The sequence below is a fragment of the Antrostomus carolinensis genome, unplaced genomic scaffold (assembly GCF_000700745.2).
Source record: "Antrostomus carolinensis isolate BGI_N321 unplaced genomic scaffold, ASM70074v2 scaffold967, whole genome shotgun sequence".
In the NCBI taxonomy this organism is placed as follows: domain Eukaryota; kingdom Metazoa; phylum Chordata; class Aves; order Caprimulgiformes; family Caprimulgidae; genus Antrostomus; species Antrostomus carolinensis.
The window spans coordinates 60,893-76,940 of NW_010327877.1; the positions used below are offsets into that span (position 1 = coordinate 60,893).

A 16,048-nucleotide genomic window follows, 5' to 3' on the forward strand; every position below is an offset into this window, starting at 1 on the left:
CACAAGATCCACCGTCATTGGTGAGCTCTGCCCTCCTTTCCTTTGCTCACATGTTTGACATTACGCTGCGATGACAGCACCTGCCAGTTGTGATGGTGACTGATGTGAGACAGAGGAAATGTCACACTTGCCTTTCAAGTAGACCGGTAGGAAGCTGTTAGGTGGCCAGTTCTCTCTTCTGGGCTGAGATGCATGTGAACATTTGGTCTCATGTTTGTTTGTTTCTGTAAACACATTTTAAATTGTCCTAATGCTTTTTAAAAATGTTGTTTGTTACAGAAGAGGAAGAGGAACAGGTGCCCACTGATGGAGGTACATCTGCAGAGGCCATGCAAGTGCCACTGGAAGAAGAGGGAGATATGGAAGAGGATGAGGCAATTAATGATGAGAACTACTTGAGCAAACGACCATTAGAAAGTCCTGATGCTGAGGAACTTCCACCTGTGAAACGGCCAAAACTGTGTGTTTCCAAAGGGGACTCCTTGGATGGAGCTTTGGAACCACGTGAGCCTCTTAGCTCAATAAATACTCAAAAAGTACCACCGATGCTTTCTCCAGTTCATGTTCAGGACAATACAGACTTAGCTCCCCCTTCACCAGAACCACCAATGCTGGCTCCCATTGCAAAATCGCAAGTGCCAGCCCCCAAAACTTTAGAATCAAAGCCGTTTGTACCCAAAACAAAGTCCAAAACAAGTTCTCCAGGACAAAAGACAAAATCACCTAAAACTACACCCTCACCAGTGGTAACTGGAAGTCCCATACGTTCACCAAAAACTGGATCCAAAGAGAAAAAGTCACCAGGTCGCGCCAAGAGCCCAAAAAGTCCGAAAAGTCCAAAGGTTCCTACTCATGTTCCCCCACCACCTGTCAAGCCTGAAACACCAAGTAGAACCCCTCTGGCTGCATTAAGTGACAAGATAGGAAAAGAAAATATTCAAGTAAAACAAGCACAGATGCCACCTGAGCCTGCCAACAAGCCAAATATTGAAAACCAGACTAAAAAAGTACCAGTAATGGACAAGACTATTGATGATTCAATTGATGCTGTGATTGCTCGTGCATGTGCAGAACGAGAACCAGATCCCTTTGAGTTTTCCTCCGGTTCTGAATCAGAAGGAGAAGTTTTTACCAGTCCTAAAAGACTTTCTATTTCAGAGACTACAACTCCTAAACCTTCTGTTTCTGCCAATAATGCAAATAAGGCAGGAGCAACTCCAATACCTCCCTCAGGTGGGACTTCAAGTTCAGACATTTCATGGACAATGGATGACTCAATTGATGAGGTCATTCGAAAGGCAAACATGGGGACACCTTCTAATCCACCTACCAACTTCACTTATTTCTCCTCTCCTTCTGCTTCACCACCAACTCCAGAACCTCTTATCAAAGTCTATGAGGAGAAAACTAAGTTGGCTTCATCAGTAGAAGTTAAAAAAAAATTGAAAAAGGAGCTGAAGACAAAAATGAAGAAGAAAGAAAAACAAAAGGAAAAAGATAAAGAGAAAAGCAAGGAGAAAAATAAGGAGAAGGAGAAGACCAAGGAGAAGGATAAAGACAAGGAAGGAAACAAGGAATCGAAATTTCAGTGGAAGGAACTACTCAAAGATGACGATCTTGATCCCTATAAATTCAAACTAAAGGACTTTGAGGACGCTGACACAAAAGTAAAGTTGAAAGATGGCAATACCAAAAAAGAAAGAGAAAAACATAAAGATAAAAAGAAAGAGAAAGAGAAAGGCAAAAAAGACAAGGATAAGAAAGACAAAGAGAAACTTAAAGATAAGGGTAAGGAAGATAAGATAAAGGCTCCATCAGCACCTCTTGTGTTACCTCCCAAAGAAATGTCTTTGCCCTTGTTCAGTACACCAACTGCTGTGAGGCTTTCCAGCATGTTACCTTCCTTGTCTCCAATGCTTCCTGAAAAACTGTTTGAGGACAAAGAGAAACCAAAAGAGAAGAAGAAAGACAAAAAAGAGAAAAAGAAGAAGAAAGAAAGGGAGAAGGACAAAGAAAAGGAAAAGAAGGAGAAGGAAAAGGAGAGGAAAGAAAGAGAAAAGAAAGAGAAAGAAAAAGAGAAACACAAACATGAAAAGGTAAGCTGTTTAGATGAGTTGAGATGCCATACTTGCTTAAAAAATGCACATGGATTCCTGTATTTGCTGCTGAGCATTGTTTAAGAGCTTTGAAGAGATGTGTGATTACAGGTTTGGTATTCTTAAAAAATAACAGCTCCAGGGAAGGCGTTCCCCAAGAGTTTCAAGGATTGTCCCACCTCTTTGGAAGACAAACCAATGGCCAGGTTGGATGAGGCCCTGGGCATCCTGATCTAGTGGTTGGCAACCCTGTCGATAGCAGAGGGGTTGGGACTAGATGATCTTTAAGGGCCCTTCCAATCCCTAATATTCTGTGATTCTGTGATTCCAACCCAAACCATTCTATGATTGATTCTATGAAGTTCAGTTTTGTGAAATGTGAGATTGTCTTACTGGTTTTCCTCAATTAATTTTTCACTTTGAAAAGCTGGGGCTGAGACTCAACAACGGCACACGCACAGCAAATGTACATAGCATTGCAATGTACAAATATTGTTCTGTAGGTTTCCCCTAGTAGGGCCAGCAACCATATACCTTCCCTATAAACTTTAAATTTCATTTCTAAAAGTCCACTATTTCAAAGCTTGTAGAAACCTGTAAATTACCAGGTGGACAGAAATGAGGAGCAGACTGCCTTCAAATAAACAAGTTCACCAGTTATCTCAGATGTTCAGCGGAGCTGCTGAATCCTCTCTTAGCAAGACCGTCTCCTTGTTGCTCCAATTTGTTTGAAGTAAGAAATTTGTTTTCAAATTACGGTTTAAATGTTCAAATGTCACCTTTCATTTTGAGTCTTATGCTTGACAGAGAGAAGGAGAGCACTAGTTTTCAAGTGGGTTGAGCTCCTTCCACTCCTGTAACTCTTACTGATTTACATCAGCCAAAGATAATTTCTTCTTTCCGATATCACCTAATCTTGAGAATATATTTAATATTTAAGAAATGAAACCAGCATATTTGCATGTTATCAGATTTAAAATCCCATTAGAAACAGCTCCCCTAATTCAGAGTTTGCTCTAATTTTTTTGTCACTTCACCTTATAATACGCATTAAATTGTTAATATGAAAAAAAAAAGAAAGAAGAAAGAAGAAAGAGGTTGTCCTCATATGCGATAACCTTGGCTACAGGATTTCCTAAATCTCTGTCCTTAGCATTAGGAAGCACTAGTTAAGTTCTGGTTTTACCAAGATGCTTTTTACATCCTGCTTTGAGTGTAATACTCAGTTCATACAAGCTCAGATTTGGGACATTCCTCACTTCCCTTTCTTGGCACTGTATCCTGTTGTGCTACCTGCTAGACTTCAAAGTGCTGATTTCAAAACTTGACATATATTTTAAGTTGACAAATGGTTTTTCAGTGCAGAATCCGTGTGATGTGGAGAACTAACATTTATCTGCTTGTGGATGAGTCGGTGATCGACAGGGTGGTGGTCCAGTTGTCCATGTTAATTTAATGTTCAGTTTTAGACTGTATCAGTGTTTTCATGGATTCCCCATTTTGTCTGTCTGCCCCTCATGCCAGAGATGTTTTGTCAGTGTTTCACTGAGAATTTCTGCAGAGATTTCTTTTTAAGTTAAATACATGTGTATCTAAAATAGAGACGATGAGTTGCTTGTTTTTCTTACATTTGATTTTGCATTTCTTCCGCAAATCTCTATATCTGGTTTGCTTTAGAGCAGTATAACAGATACACAAGCAAATAGAAACTGGTAAAGCTTCGATATAGAATGAGCATATATATTTTAGGAAAAGGAGTTCAACAGTAATAAAAACTTGGAGAAATTAAATTGACAAAGCTACCCATTACCTTGGCAAAAAGTCCCTGTCAAAAGATAAACTTTAAAGCTAGAATGCATGAAAGAGTCCCCAGATAGAATTAAAATTTAAACTGATTCTTGATAGATAAGCTTTTTTTAAATCCACCTCTTTGCTGCAAGTCAGGATTTTAAAAATAAATTTCCCCTTTAAATCTCTTGAGCGATTTTCATTTTTTGCAAGGCCGCACTGCTGGTGTCCTGGAAAAATGGAGAGTTAGAGCTTTATCAGTTGGTGCCCTGAGGTATGTGGCAAAGAAGCTAAATCCTTGAAGATTAGCAAAAAAAATGCAGCACATGGCAATAAGGGGCTTATATGACTACTAGTATTAGTTCAGGTGAAAGAAGTATTGCTTATACATAAAACTGGACAAATCCACTGACAATGTATTTTTAGTTAGCTACAAAGGAGTCTTATATTGCTGGACTTTACCTCTTTGGTGATTTGGGAAGCTTAGTAATCCACTGTAAATGCTCTTCTGCTGGCCCCAATTCCCAGTATTACTCCAGAATGCTGCTCTTTCATTTTAACCCCTAAAAGTACATGTTTCCTTAATTTAGCTTTTAGGTTGCACAATAAGTTATTTAGCCAGCAGTTGTGCTGGAAGAGCAAATGATGAGGTTACTGCTCGGACGCTTAAACTTCCACGGCGTGTCCGCTTTGGAGACGTTAGTGCAACCTGGGAGATGAGTTCGTGGGCAAACTGCAGTTTCAGCTCTTGATGACCAGTAGAAAATATCAGATTCTAATATTCTAATATTACTATACTTAAAAGAGTGACTCAATGGTGTTTCCATTTTTTAGTATTGTTATAGTTATTACCTAAGTGTACATCCCATCCTGATCTTGTTGTGGAATTGAAGCTTTTTTTATCAAGTTTTCTCTGTAATTTTTGCCCTGAGCTGCTGGAAGACACAGAACAGCAACCAGTCCTCTGCATAGATGGCAGCACGCAGAAGCTGAAGGCTGCATGCTGAAAGTGTTCAGTAACAGCACTGAGGAAGAGAAGCTTTTGTGCAGGGCTTGCCTGCAGCTCTGTGCTCCATCGTAAGTGTTGAGGTGCTGCCCTCGGAACACAAGAAGGAGACAATGAGCTGGGGCATTGCCTTGCGTGGACTACCAAATTAAAAGCAGGCAGTGGAAGCAGTTACACCTTGCTTCTACGATGGAGGTTACCAGGCGTGCTGTAGGAGTGACTGAGCAGCTCACGAAGCAGCTGCTGACCCAGTTTCAGCTAACCTTAATACACTGAGCTGTAAACTCAAGTCGTTGAGGAACGGTTTCATGAGGAATGGAGCCATCCGTGCGTTGGGGCAGGGCTTGCGGCAAGCCCCAGAGTAAACTGCTGTTACTCATGAATCACAATCCTGTCATCGATGTACAGGGAAACCTGTATAACTGCGAATGCTCCTCAATTTTCCCTCTGCTCCAGTCATGCAAACTCTACACCCAAAAACATCTTGTAGGAAGGTGCTTCCTCTCCTCTTGTATCATTAGGATTGTTGTGGAGCCCAGTTTTCCTCTCACAGCAGACTGTGATGTTGGTATCTGAGCACAAAGAAGTGGTTTATACGCTTTTCTTCTGCCACATGAGCCTGCACCACCGTTGTTTAGAACATCTTGGTAGTACACAAATAATAATACAAAAGACCTTAATACAGTAGGTGGATGATGTGAGTATCTTTCTGGGCTGTGTGCTGCAGTAGCAGTGCTTGTCCTAGGAAGTTTTGTATTTGAAATAGGTGCTATAGGAGGAAAAACCTGCAGGAAAAGAGGTAAAATAATCCAAGGCATGTGCCTGAGCCTCCTGTACCCAGAGTTCAGTTCCATGTCTCTATCCAGTGGACCATGCTACAAGTTAAGATGCCAGGAAAGCAATTGAGAGACTCACCTATGGAAAGTGGTGGTGAAATTGTTCCAGGCATTAGGAGCTCCAGAGGAAAAAAACCTCTTGCAATACTCCAGGGGAATAACATAACAAAAAAATTATGGTATACAAACAAAAGAGTAGAGAGAGACCTCCCAGGCATTAGGAGCTCCAGAGGAAAAAACCTCTTGCAATACTCCAGGGAAATAACATAACAAAAAAATTGTGGTATACAAACAAAAGAGTAGAGAGAGACCTGTGAAGTGGGCTAATACATATCCATGGAGAGCTGTATTGAAAAGCATGGTTAACTGTGTCAAAACAGAAATGCTACCCAGGCTGCAGCCCTTCCCTCTCTGGAGTAGACATTTCCTAATGTGCAGCTCTGATTCTTTGGGCAAGGTGTGTGGCACAGGACGTTGTCATTACCATTCCTCAATGTAAGTCCTAATTGAGTCCTCCCACTCCGGCCTGCTGTCTCCTGCACTGCTTTCTGTGCTTTGAATTGATTGTTTGCCCTCCTTTTCTTTATGAAAGCTTTTCAAAACAGATTTCTCCCACTGAGAGTTGCTTGGGTTTCTATTTAGTGTATGCATACTGTTTTTGTCTTTTTAAGTTCCTAGACCAGATTCAGCTGAGTGGTTGTTTTATTAAATACGATGACACACGCTCAAAATTTTGGCAGATGCTGGGTCAAAATTCCAGTTGTCTAAACTCCAGCAGATACTGAGGTTGGAAACCAGGCCATTTGAAAAATAGCCATTAGAAACCTCAGCCTAATTGCATTAAAAAACAGTGATTCTGTTATACCTCTGTGAATAAGCACTTTCATAAAGTATTCAGTGTTGGTGCTTGGGGTTTATTTGCATCCTCTAAGTGTAATTTTGATTCAGGAAGGTCACTCTACATTTATGTGATGAACCTGGGAAGTAATTGAATTTAAATCTCAGAAAAAAGTGCAAACACCAGTGGGCAACTGTCAAGTTTGAGTCCTAAAGTATTTTGTGTCATTGTTTAGAAACATACTGGGGTTTTTTGTGTCTCTAGAAAATACTTAATCATGAAGACTTGTTAACAAAGTGTATGAGCAGGTACAAATGCAATGAAATTTCAAGTTGATTTTTTAATCTAGAATTCATATTTGTGATTTGCTATGGTTGGGAGCTAAACTCCAACTCTGACCATCTGTACTACAGCACGAAGCATGAGAGCACGGTGATCACACTGTCTCATTAAACCAATATACTCCTATTTGGTTAACTCCATCAGTGCTTTCATGTAATTAATAGATTTTGAGAGTCTACTTGCAGTCTTTGATCGATGATTGTGTTCCCTTGTACAGATAAAGGTGGAACCAGTTGTTCCAGCTCCATCACCGGTTATTCCTCGGCTGACATTAAGAGTGGGTGCAGGCCAAGACAAGATGTAAGTACAAATAAATCCATCTGCAAGGTCTACGCTTTCCATAGTTCATCCTCTCACTTGTGGTAGCTCTTATTTTAAGTGAAAAACACTTAAAACTTAGTGGCAAATGATATTCATACAGCTATGACATCTTTTGACCATTCTAATGAAAAACTAAGCAGAACACTTACCAATAGAAATTTTTTTGACATTTTACCCTTTTTATTCTACTCTCCAAGTGGGACCCATCATCTTCAATCCGTCCTACTGTGTTTCCTACTCCGTGCCTTTCTAGGGCATGGATTACAAGACTCCATCTAGATTCATATGATGCCTCCAGTGACATTTAGTGAGGTTTCCATAATGGATGGTTATCCCTAGTGTAACCTACAGCTAAGTTTCATAACACTCTTCAGCTAACAGTTGTTTTATGCTTTAAAACATAACAGTTGAAATTCCTTTATACGTGTCTGTTTTATTATAACCGTTGATGATTATTCATGAGAGTACTTAACGCATTTCAAATGTTGGTTCATTAACTCCCTAATTATTGGGTGCTGTTGTACAAATAATAGTTACTTTGTACTGTGTGAGCATAAATAGGATGATCCCTGTCCTGAGATCATACAGCACAAACAGGTGGCTGGAGAGGCTGAGGAAACCATGCGTCACTGGGCTTTTTAGACTGGTCCTATGTTGTATGTGAAGGGTTTCTTTTAATCAGGTTTTTCGTGTTTCTAATGGCACAGAGCTCACTTTCATGCCTGATGGTAAACATGGGCACCAAATAGATTTTTCCTTTCCATTCATCACATGAAATATTGCTAATGTAGCTGTTTCTTAGTTTTATAGCTATTCTGAACTAAATCTCCTAGTCACTGATTTTTCTGCTTTAGAAGTTAAATGACACCTTTGATGATTTTTCTCTTTTTCTATGCTGTCCTACTCCTCCTCAGTAGGTAACTGTGAGTTTTACTGGTTTTAAGTTGCTTCAGGACTTAAATCATTTCTTGGTTTCTATGGGACATTCCCCCACCCCAAATATCAGGGCTTTTTCCTGCTCTTCAACCATTTCTGCTTTCTTCCTTTCACAATTTTTGAGTGTGATCTAAAAATTTTGTGCCTCAGATTGCTGTACAAAAGCTCCAGCTTTCTCAAAACAGTTGTCTGTCCTGCTGCGCATGATTTGAATGTGCACGGCTGGACAGACTGTCCCTTTAAAGTCCACAAATCCATTTTCCTCCTTGAGGAGCTATGGATACTTTTAAACTCCTCTTTTTCAAGGACCATACAAGTGTTTAAATGGAGAAAATTAAGTCATACTTCCAAGGCAAAACTTCTAAATTAAAGTTCTGAAGCCACATTTTAGCACCAAAGGGTTGACTTTGCTTCTCATCTTATCTCACTCCAGTCTCATACCCACACACGTTTTGAGAAGGGACTTCAGAGTCCATCTGCTTACTACAAATCACGTGGGTGCATCAGCAGCAGCCCTACCAGCCTGTAGTGTGTCAGAGATACTGACATCTTGTTTTATGGCCTTTTGGGAAACTTGCTTCTGTTCCAGTTTTCTTTGTGCATCTTTAGTGGCACCTTGACCACCATCTGAGGACCTCAGATGTGTGAGGTGGACCTCAGCACGACAGAGCCTAGAGTTTAAACCCCGACTCCAGGGTGGGAGATACATAAAGCTGACTTTGCTCAAAGTTTCTAGACAAAATAGGGGAGAATTAAGCACCAAGATCTTCAGGGACTGGCGAGTCGTGGAGGCAGCTGGTAGGACATGCTAAAAGAAATGGTTGTGCTGCAGCTATCTGCAGCATCTGTACTGGGCCTAGAAAGAGAACTTCATCTTCTCCGTGTGACACTTGTCCTTGAGATCGCTTTGGTCTGTGTAATCAAATAAGATTTCTCATGAGTATTCCATCTCTAGTTGCTTACTGGTTTCCCTTTTCTACCTTAAATATCTCCTCACTGCTCACCATGCTGGCTCTCTAAAGTTGCCCAGATGTAATGACTGTATCACCCAGTTGCACCTTCTGACTGATGGCAAACAAGAGCTTATGGAGCTTTGTAATAACTTTTAGGATTTTTCATGGTTTTCCAAGGCAAAATCCAGGAAGAAATTTGCCGTTACACAAGCAAATACACTTTGTGCCATGTGGCTCTGGGCCTGGGAACCGTTTTGTGTTGCGTGTCGACCTGGTGACTAACACGGCAGGTCTCACAGTGGAGCTGTCCTACTCTAAATAATACTTCTGCTGTCATCCTCAACAATGCATATTCAGCCTCAACTCAGACTGTATTTTAATTTTCATGTGTTGTGATCATTATGAAAAGAACTGGTGTGGCTCTGAGGCAAAGCATTACATAGCTGTGCGTGTGGCTTGGACCTCTGAAGTAATACCAGAAGTCTCCGTGACCTCTATTTAAAGTTACTGGTTGAAAAGACCACAGTAGGATCATCAGCCTTTTCAGTAGCTTGTAACAGACAGAAATAAAAGCTTTATGTGGCATGTTATGTTAAGGGAAAGTTAATCTGTTTCATCTGTGTTCGTAATGAAGTTCTGAATATCTGGTAATTGTCATATGGAAACGTTGGGATTCAATTAGCATGTCTCTGGAGTTTACTGGCATGAGATTGTTTGAAAATACCATGAATCGCCATGGAAAGGTATAAGAAAAGTTTTTGGGGATTCATAGCATTTGATGAGTAAAAACTAGATGGATTAATCAGTTATTTTGATTTCCTCTGTTAGAGAGAAAAGCTTTCTGGAGGTACTGAAGTACCTGTTCAACTGGAGGTTGGGTTGTTTGGGGGAATTTCATATAAAACATTGTTTCTAATGGAAATACTTAGAGGTCTTGCTGAGGCCACAAATTCTTTGATGTATCTGAAGAAAAAGTGTCAGATTGCTGATGCTTGAAGTGGAGATGGACATCACACCATAAACACAGCACAACAGCAACACAAGTTTACTCAAATGGTGCAGCAGAGGTGAGGAAAATGCCTTTGCAGTGTAGCAAACGGTTTATTCTCTGTCATTTTGCTTCTTGGCTCCTCTGCGTGGTCCAGCATACAAAACAGTGATGCTAGTGGCAGAGAAGTCTCCTCCTTCCTTGTTCCTGTGAATACAAGTACGTATTGCTCCTAGATTCAAAGTGATCTGTGCATTTGAGCTTCTCTGGTGTGCAAATATTCTCACAACACACGAGTGCAAAAGAAACAGCTACTAATGACATGAGGTTAATAGACATGAAAATGTACTGTTGCTGAAGGATGGAGAAACCAATATTGGAAAAACTGGTCTACTTTAGGGTTTTTTTGCCAGTGTTTTAACTGCACAGTAAAACAAGAAGAAAGTAGATTATAATCAAAGCATTTCCATCTTAGTTGTAAACAATTACAGCAATACTTGCATGGATGCCACATTAGAAGAAATTTACTGGATTCCATTCTAATGCAATTAGAGCTAATTTTGTTCTTTAAATGAATAAAAGGTCAGCTAGTAAATCTAGTTTATCTCAAGTCCAGGCTTCAATAAATTGTTTTATTTAATTTGTTGTAAAAGATCTTATCCTTAATGGGCCTAGCTCTTATTGGTTTGCTTGGGTTCTAAAATATTTATGACCACCTTTTTAGATATGATTTGAATGATATGTTGGAAGGGTTTTTCACTGGGTTTTGTTTTTTGTTTTTTTTCCACTCCAATGTTATCAAGGGAGATTGCTAACTGAGTTAGTATAGGAAGGAACTAGAGATGCTATCTTTTTTAAAACAAAACAAACAAAAAAACCCCAGAGCTAGTATAAACTTTTGAATTTTAAATCAACTGCAATGATGAGCAGAATTTAATACTTTTATTCAATTGCATCATGGTTTCTTTTTTTCTAGTCATTTTTACTTTGGCAGGGGAGTTGGACTAGATGATCTCCAAAGGTCCCTTCCACCCCCTACCATTCTGTGACTCTGTGATTCTGTGATTTTCCTACACATAAGTTTTTAAAAAGCTTATCTATTGAGATATTGATATTCCAGTTACTACCACAGTCGACATAAACTTCAGCAAAAGTATGTGCTGTAATTTTTGATACTACAGATAAGTTTATTCTGTATTTAAAAGCGTTTTTTAAGAAAAAAACACATGGCTTCTGACACTAATGCCAGACCACAAAGCAGAGCACCACTCACTGCTTGCTGTTCCAGTGCTTCTGTGTCTTAAAAGCAGGATATATATATATTTTGTGAAATCAGGTCTCCAAATTTACCTTAAAATTTCATGCATTTGCTCCAGACTTGTACTTTACGGTTGGACTAGATAACCATAATGGTCTTTTCCAACCAAATTATTCTATGATTCATTGTATCATAGCTCTACCATCAGCAGGGAACCTGGAAACCAGACATGAGAAGGGAGAAGACAGGTATTTTAATAGTATTTAACTTGTAAACCTGACCTGCTGCTCTAATGAAGTTGTCCCTTGTCTTGAATATTTTTAAAATGAGTAGATATGTGACTTTCTCCATAAACAAATCGCACACATGCTCAGATGTGTATGTGTGTGTCTGTTAAAAAATGTATATGAAATAACCTGTGGATTGTAAAATAAAATCCTAAAAGGATTAAGGAATAGAAAAAATGATGTTATCCAGATATTTAACTGACTCCACTGAAACTTTTTGTCACTTAGTAGCATATTATCAGTCCAAGGCCTAACTTGTTTGTTTGGAGGCTCACTTAACAACAAGATATCCCCATGACAAAAGCCACCAGCATAGTTTTCTGACATCCTTTGTAGGGAATCTCAAAGCCAAGTAGCACATATATAGACCAAATTATTTTGTGACCTGTAGATGTGACCTCTCTGTGTAATATTGGTGACCCAGAAGCAGACTTTTGGGACTAAGAAGACAGGGTAAACTGTCCTGTCACTATCTGTGTTATTACACCAAGTTTCTGTGATTGTCCATCTAAGAACTTCTACCACAATAAGGTGCTCGTAGCACATATTTTTATAAATTGACAAAATAACATGTATCTGAAAAAATGGAAGCCAGAAAGGAAATGTAGCTTGAGAAAATCTCCACACTGAAGCTATAACTTTACCTGAAACACATCTGGACTGTTGGAGGAATTTATTTTTCATAAATTTCCATGGTTTGGGTAGTCACTGCTACTTGCTCAATAATTAATTATTTTAAGTGTAACTACAGTTGGGCAACAGAATTGCAGTAAAATAGTTCTTTAGTCCTATGTCTTGAAATTCTGTAAAACTATTATCTAACCTGTAGCATGCAGAGTACCACCAAATTTATTATAGGGTCATATTCTCCAAAAACAGATGACTAAATGATGGATCTTCTATCTGCAACAAGCTTACTTTACGTAAGAGTTGAGCTGCAAACTCTCCAGAGATTGAATTTTCTTGAGAAAACTACACACACACAATCAGACTTGAAAAAGGTAATGGCACCAAGGGAGCAGAGAAGAAGAAGGTATTAGCAAATCCATCGATACGCTTTTTACTGACGGGGTTGAAGACAAGAAATTAGGCAAGGACTGTGTTGGTGTTCCCCTGAGCTCACTGGCGTTCTGTAGTTGCTGCTGTAGAGTGAATATGTATTTTTTTAAAACTGCTCAAACTCCCTGGGAGTTGTGGAAAAAAAACCCCAGATATCTAGGACAGGACTTTGCTGTTTGCTTCAATTAAACTGGAATTCAGAGAATCATAGAATGGTTTGGGTTGGAAGGGACCTTAAAGATCATCCAGTTCCAACCTCCCTGCCATCAGCAGGGACACCTTCCACTAGACCAGGTTGCTCAAAGCCTCATCCAGCTTGGCCTTAAACACTTCCAGGTAAGAGCATTCACAACTTCTCTGGGCAACCTGGGCCAGTGTCTGACCACCCTGACAGGAAAGAATTTCTTCCTAATATCTCATCTCAATCTCCCCTCTTCGACTTTAAAACCATCACCCCTTGTTCTGTCATTACCTGCCCTTGTCCAAAGTCCCTCCCCAGCCTTTCTGTAGCCCCTTCAGGTTCTGGAAGGTCACTAGAAGGTCTCCCTGGAGCCCTCTCTTCTCCAGGCTGGACAGCCCCAACTCTCTCAGCCTGTCCTCATAGGAGATATGCTCCAGCCTTCTGATCATCCTGGTGGCCTCCTCTGGACTCACTCCAGTAGGTCCATGTCCTTCTTCTGGATACAGTACTCCAGGTGGGGTCTCATGAGGGCAGAGTAGACAGGCAGAATCACCTCCCCTGACCTGCTGCCCTATGTAGTTTCCAAGAATGCATCTTATTTTTATGGTGTCATCTTTGGTGGATATTCAAGGAGTTTTAATTTTTAATAGAGTTGTTCTTGTACAGGTAAATCAGACCATGTGAAGAAACTTTTGGACTTCGGGTGCTATTTAGTGGAGAGCTACTCAGACTTCGATAATTGAGATTACTGTCTTCATAGCGTTTGCCCACAATAGCTGAATAATGGGGTTCATTAACCTCCCTGTGTAGGCACATCCAAATTGTTTGCCTCTAGCCTTGGCTCCCTACGCGTGGCTGGGGAGGAGAGGATTGACTTTTTATTGACTTGTCAAGCCGTAGGTTTGCATTACCAGCCAAGTAGCTCATGACCCATTCCATTTATTTCACTGTTTTGTGATGGGGAAACAGGTAAAGGAATCCTGCTGGAAACCCCTCCTTCCACACGTTTTCATGAATAAGAGCAGTGTTTGGAGGAGTTAAGGCACCGTGACCAAATCTTTCTAAAGACATAATGCAAGCAGCATGGGGCTACTGTGGGACACAGCTGTGGATGGTGTTGGTTACCCTGCGAGACGTTGCTTATTCAACAGAAAGCTCTGGAGGACAACTTATTGTAGAATTAAATAAGAGGGGAAAAAGTGATACTTCAAGAAGAAAAATGTAGAAGGGTAAACCACTATTTGGGAAAATTAAACAATAGAGTCCGGGCAGTGAAAGTCTGTGTTTATTGTAGGACTAATGGGTGTCCCAATTATTTTACAGTGTAGCATTTAACAGAGAAAGACCATGTTAACCATCCGTGAACAGAATTAACGCTCTGGGTGTCAATCCAACTTTTGCTGTAAGACAGAAAAGAGCGTGTAATGATGAAATAATTTTTGATATGATCAATAGACCACCTAAGGGAGGAGGCACAGTAGTGAAAAATGATCTTGCTCCTCTCCAAGGCTGCAGAGGTGTGTTTAAGGAATTCCAGTGATCTTTACAGCTTTCATAAATCTTTGTGCCCCTGTGTTTGTCTGTGTACATACATACTCATGTTTTTCTGCTCTGTAGTCTTCTAAATTATAAGAGCTGGACTGATTTTCAATGCCTTTTTAAATGTTTGAATGTATTTTAATGAAGATATTGTCTTGAGTATGATCCACATCCCTTTCCCGATTGTTCTTTTTGAGTGTAACATATTGGCCCCGATCCTGCAGTCAAATCCCCATGTGTGGTCTTGTATCCATCCAGAAGTCTCGTTCACTTTGGTGGAGATTCCTCAGCCTCTCCCTTGCTGCAGGATTGCAGCTTTTTACATTAAAAAAAAAACCAAAACAAAACACAAACCCTGAAGAATACTGTATCATTTTTACCAAAACAAGTAAGTGATCATTTTTGTTTATATTTCTAAAGGTGCTTTAGAAGAGTTTTTTTTTTTTCTTCATTGAGCATGAGTTATTTCCAACTTCAGATGTAGTCCTTAGCTTTTTTCTTCCTTTTTCTTTTTAATTACTGAAGCCACCCCAACTAATTATTCATCCTGTTTATGGTAGGTGGTAGGCTGTGGCAAATTATTTTCATTTTGCTGCTGGCCACATTGGGTGATGACTCCAAAAGTGAATCCATAAAAGGGCTTGAGTCATTAGAAAACAAAACAACTTACTGGGAGATTCTTTGATTTTGCAGCTTATTGCTCAAGAGTAAAAAAAAAAAATTGTATACTGTATACCACAGTTAAAAAAAAAAAAAGAAAAATACTTCAGGCAGGTTTAGACACATAAGCAAATTGCTTGTGTAAATGGGCATGAGCAGTTGCCCTTATAAAGCACAACAGAAACCAATCAAATATGTGTGAAAGATTAGAAAGGCAGATGGATATTTTTATAGAAAATAGACTTTGCCTCCACAGAAGATGACTGCAAGAGAAAGGTACTGATTTGTTCTTCTCTTTGACAGAGGTGCTTCTTTTTTCTCACTTTTTAATTCAGATTTTAAAACAAAAGTAAGTAAACTATATAGACCCAAGGTTTCACAATACAGTTCCTGGGAGCTGGATGTGGACAAGAGGACCATGGAGGAGTACCCATCTGTAGACACAAAGGAAAAAGATGGTCCTACCTGAATTTAGTGAAGTTGTCCTGTAAGGAATCGATCTGGAACTGTACAGAGCCTCCAAGTTCTGGACTGGATGGTTTGTTTGGTTCTTACAAAAACATGTCTCAGTAACAAGTTGGAAATTACAGTTATATTGGTTTCTGAACCCATGCTGGCATAATATTCTGGTAGTTAATAAGATTCATGTTCTACACTAGTTCCCATTAAAGAGGGTAGATGTAGGACAGGTTTATGGGCAAGCTTCTAGATCATGCGTCCCATAACATTTCCCAAAAAAAGTTACAATAAAGGACAGTTTGTAAGGAACATGTAAGAGAAAGTTGGCAAAGAGCTCACTGGCATAAACATGTTCTACCAGCTTCTGATTTTGCTGTTGAGAGCTCAGCAGAAGGGGATAATGCCAGGTGGTTTTCACATCGAAGCTCGGAGCAGCTTGTTATTGATGATAAGAGAGAAAAGAAGATGAAAGATACCAAGACGCCACGCTACCAGCTCAGT

General features: G+C 39.8%; 1 protein-coding gene across 1 annotated transcript in view; it reads left to right on the forward strand.

Moving 5' to 3' along the window:
- The first annotated feature begins 263 nt into the window (after positions 1-263).
- Positions 264-16,048, forward strand: part of TAF3 (TATA-box binding protein associated factor 3) — a 29,451-nt gene continuing 13,666 nt past the window's right edge. The window contains exons 1-2 of the mRNA XM_010172022.1: positions 264-2,096; positions 7,124-7,206. Of these exons, the coding sequence (XP_010170324.1) occupies positions 264-2,096; positions 7,124-7,206 (1,916 nt within the window). The remainder of the gene's footprint in view (positions 2,097-7,123; positions 7,207-16,048) is intronic.